We start from the raw sequence: 4440 nt of genomic DNA on the forward strand, positions 1-4440 counted from the left end.
TTTTTTTTTTTTTTTTTTTTTATTTATTTGGTCGCACTGTGCAGCATGTGGAACTTTCCCAACCAGGGATGGAACCCGTGTCCCCTGCATTGGGAATGCGGAGTATTAACCATTGGACCACCAGGGAAGTCCACTCCCTACTTCTCATGTAGCTTTTACCAAAGGATATTTGGTTAATGATAGTATTTGGAACAGTAATGTAATGATATGTTCAGAAACACTTTCATTTTATGAACTTGCAAAAAGCATTGAAAAGTGCTGCATGAAAGAAACCGGATTGAAGTTAATTTTCCCACCCATTGAGAAACACCTGAGTAAACTCTCATAGGAAGTATACATTCAGTGGTTCTCAAACTTCAGCATACATTAGAATCCCCTGGAGGGTTTATTAAAACTACAGGTTGCAGGTCCTCACCTTCATAGATTCTAATGCAGTGGTTATGGGATGAGGCCCAAGAATGTGCATTCCTAACCAGTTTACTGGTGCTGCTGAGGCTGCTGGTCCAGGACCACTGGTCAAGATAATGGTCAAGATAATGCTTTTCTTCTTACGTAAATTTAGGAGGATAATTTAGGAAAAGAGGATATCTTTCAGATTTCCTCTCTTCTCTGACTGAACCAGCCAGGATTATTCTTTAGAAGAGATAACTATTGTATTGAAAAAAAAACTAGGTGACCTTTCACTGCAGTTAATTTTATTTCAGCTTAAATTTCAAAAGTTAACTATAGATATTTGTGAATTCTAATAAGCAAACGTTATAAGTTGGGCATGTGTGAAATTGGATGTATTTTTCCCTACACATTGAACGCTCATTTTTTAATGTTTATTGAACAACCTTTGCGTTACCTAGTCCATAGGCTTATGGTGTAATAATAAGCCAACTTTAGCATTTGTTTTACATTCACCTAAGCAAGTTTTGAATTTTAGGTGAGGTAAAATTTGTTTGTACTTGTGTGAAGCATGGGGTTTGAGCCCCTTTACTGGCTGAGCATTACTGGTTGAGCTTTTTTAGTTGAACTTGGGCCTTCACCTTTCCCTGTTAGAATCACATCTGGAGGAAACTCCAAGTGAACCTGTTCTCCAGAATCCCACTGGGCCTTGTACACCTTTTCACTCACAGGCAGTGTTTCGAAATGGTCCATAATTGTAAAATATACCTGGTTCTGTTTTTGAAGTTTCAGTTGTACCTTATGAGTCATTGTTTTCCCAATTCCAATTCTTTCGTGATAGAAGTGTTTAGCATATTACTTGAGAATAGCTAGGTTTCCTTATATAAATTTAGGAAACCTAGGGATGGTGGCAGTTTGGCTTTTGCAGTAAATGGTAGAACTAAGGTTTTGAAATTGATTCAAGGAGCACAGAACAACAGAGTATGCCTCCATAATTTTTTAAAAAGATGTTTCTGGTGTGCTTTATTTGTAGGTGTTCCAGAGAGATGGAAATGATTTGCACATGACATATAAGATAGGACTTGTTGAAGCTCTATGTGGATTTCAGTTCACATTTAAGCACCTTGATGGACGTCAGATTGTGGTGAAATACCCCCCTGGCAAAGTAATTGAGCCAGGTAAATCTTGATTTTTGCCTGATCCAAGATTCTTTCTACAGTAGGTGACTCAAAAAAATATTGTTGTGCACCTTCTTGGGTAAAATTCTTAATATTTTCCCCTTTATTTACTCAAATAATAGGATGTGTCCGTGTAGTTCGAGGTGAAGGAATGCCACAGTATCGTAATCCCTTTGAAAAAGGTGATCTTTACATAAAATTTGATGTGCAGTTTCCTGAAAATAACTGGATCAACCCAGACAAGCTTTCTGTAAGTGTTCTCTAAATTTAGGCAACAGATGAGTTAAAAAGTTTAATAATAGTTGTGTTTCTGTGTCACCTTCCCTTTGTTTTGGGTGCTAAGATTAGATTACACAGTTTATTAATTTGAGTGATTGATGGGCTGTCCTGGTTGTTTTTAAAGTGAGGATACCTGATGTAAAAGTTTATGGGGCCAAGTAGGGAATAGTGAAGGAGTAAAGCAGACTGCGTGTGAGGTGGTGGTGGGAGGATTGGGGCTCCCTGGAGAACAGATCTCTCCCCTGAAGAGGGCAACCCCCCAGCTTAGTGTCTACTGGTTGTTCATGCAGGAAGGCATGTCTAGTGTGAAATTTTCCAGTGTTTAAATGTTAGCAACTAATTCTGTTTTTTGTTTTCTAAGCAATAGATGGGTTGCACAAAAGATGTCTGCAGATTTGGTCTGTGGGTCATCCATTTGTGATCTCTGGCTTAAAGTGCAAAGACTAACTGTCAAACATACACCTTGGATTGTATCAAAAGGGAACTTGATAGTGGATGAAGATAATCTTCCAGCTAACCTTATTTTTGTTTATTTTAATGAAGGAATTAGAAGATCTTCTGCCATCTAGACCAGAAGTTCCGAACATTATTGGAGACACAGAGGAGGTAGAGCTTCAAGAGTTTGATAGCACTCGGGGCTCAGGAGGTGGTCAGAGGCGTGAAGCCTATAATGATAGCTCTGATGAAGAAAGCAGTAGCCATCATGGACCAGGAGTGCAATGTGCCCATCAGTAAACTCTGCAAACAAATTGCACAGGTGGATTTTCTTTCCACACTTGCCTGGTTTGTTTTCAGCGATGCAGCTGGTCAACCTAGATGAACTGATGGACATCTGTTGGTCTATGTGTAACTTTTAAAATTGGTATAGTATCTACAGAGTGTATAATTTAAACTAACCACAAAGCTTTACATCTTCATTTTGACTGTTCTGTAGCAGAATAAAGCACTTGAAAGGAAACAAGACTCCCTTTCACACATGGGTTATAAGTTTCAGTCCTGGTATCTGTGCTTGATTTTTATCAGTTTTGTGTAGATTTTATGTTTCATATTTTAAATTCAAATCCCACATTGTAAAGTTTGTGTACAATTTGTCCTGAAGCTTTGTGTTTGGCTGCACCTGCATAAGCTGCTACAAATAGAATAAAGAATTTCATAGCCTGTATCTATCATTTAGATGCATGGAAAAATGGGCTTTGCACACAATGGGTTTGGAGCTGACTGGGAACAATGGAAAAAATAACATTAGCTGAGCTGTGGTTGTAAAGTTTGGGGTTTCTCCCCCCGCCCTTTTTTTTTCCTTTTCTTTTTTCTTTTTTTTTTTTTTACCATCTTGTGAAAGGTTTCTGAAACTCAATAATAAAAAGCAGTTGGTGTAAATTACTCTTTGTCTCACATTTTTAGAAGGAAGAAGTATTTTGAACTGTAAAATCTATCCTTAAACTGGAGAATGTACCCTTAGTTCTGGTTCTTAAACAGCCCTTAAAAACCCATTGGCCTGAAGCTTATGCCTCAGGCACATGCCCATTTTATAGTTTCAAAAGACAAAAGAAAGTTTGATATGTTGGTAGAAACAGGCTTTATTGGCTTCAATTAATGCTTTGTAGAGTCAAGGACATCTGAGTTATGTAACTCCTAAGTTATGATCCTGAGCACTGGGGCCAGGTTGACCTGGCCTGTATTTCCTCACCTCACCCCCTTTTTAAAAAAATAAGGTAACAGTAAATCAATATTAGAACCATGTTTGCATAGAACCTGTTAAAATGCTCTGTTTTCATTAAATGTTAAGTTAAAGATTCTCTTGTGTCCATTAAGTTGAATATTTGAGATGGGGGGGAAGCATTGATTACTATTGTTTTACAGAAAAGTAAGACTCTTAGGCTGGTATGAGAAAAATCAGGTAAAACTACTATGAAAAGGATGTTGTATGGCTCTTCTTTCATCTTCTACTACCTTCTTTTCATTCCCAGAGTAGGTATTTTTAGAACACACTTTAATTTTAGGGAAAAGAGACATCATTTATAGATTTTACATTTGTAAAAGGACAAATGGGAGAAAGACGAAAACTAAAAATTTTCAATGTATTATGCCATCCCTGAGCCTAATTGTAGTACTTGTAGTTTATTTCTAGGTCTACTAGAACCTGAATGAAAAAAAAAAAGGTGTCCTGGCATTAATCAAGGCCTTGAGGTTTAAATTATTGCCCTATCCACTCTACCTCCATTGTACAAAAACTATTTTACAACCAGCCTGGGCAAGATGCAACAGCATAGTAGTTTTGTATCCAAGGTTACTTCCCCACAACAACTTTAAGTAAGAAATGCAGTGGCAATACAAAGTTTGTAGCCTTTCCAATAAAGGTTTATAAAACATTAGAGCTGTTCAGTGTAGTCTTTCTTTCAGTTCTACCCAGGTTTTTGGACTACAGTAAAGAACCATATGGAAGGGGAATAAAACCTTGTTAAGGTCTGTTATTTCACTGAGTCTACTGGCTCTACGTTGTAGAGCATCTATCTAGAGAATAAGCATATATCATCAGTACAAAGAACCTTTTATAACAGCTTTATGGAAATATAATTCATATATCATTAAATCT

The 4440-nt window shown here is 37.2% G+C and overlaps 1 protein-coding gene across 1 annotated transcript in view; it reads left to right on the forward strand.

The window, feature by feature from the left end:
- Positions 1 to 3227, forward strand: part of DNAJA2 (DnaJ heat shock protein family (Hsp40) member A2) — a 13271-nt gene extending 10044 nt beyond the window's left edge. Inside the window, exons 7-9 of the mRNA XM_007450383.1 lie at positions 1424 to 1568; positions 1691 to 1818; positions 2391 to 3227. Coding sequence (XP_007450445.1) covers positions 1424 to 1568; positions 1691 to 1818; positions 2391 to 2582 — 465 coding nt within the window. The 3' untranslated portion in view covers positions 2583 to 3227. The remainder of the gene's footprint in view (positions 1 to 1423; positions 1569 to 1690; positions 1819 to 2390) is intronic.
- The last annotated feature ends 1213 nt before the right edge of the window (positions 3228 to 4440 follow it).

This window comes from Lipotes vexillifer, unplaced genomic scaffold, assembly GCF_000442215.2.
Source record: "Lipotes vexillifer unplaced genomic scaffold, Lipotes_vexillifer_v1.1 scaffold1489, whole genome shotgun sequence".
Taxonomy (NCBI): Eukaryota; Metazoa; Chordata; class Mammalia; order Artiodactyla; family Lipotidae; genus Lipotes; species Lipotes vexillifer.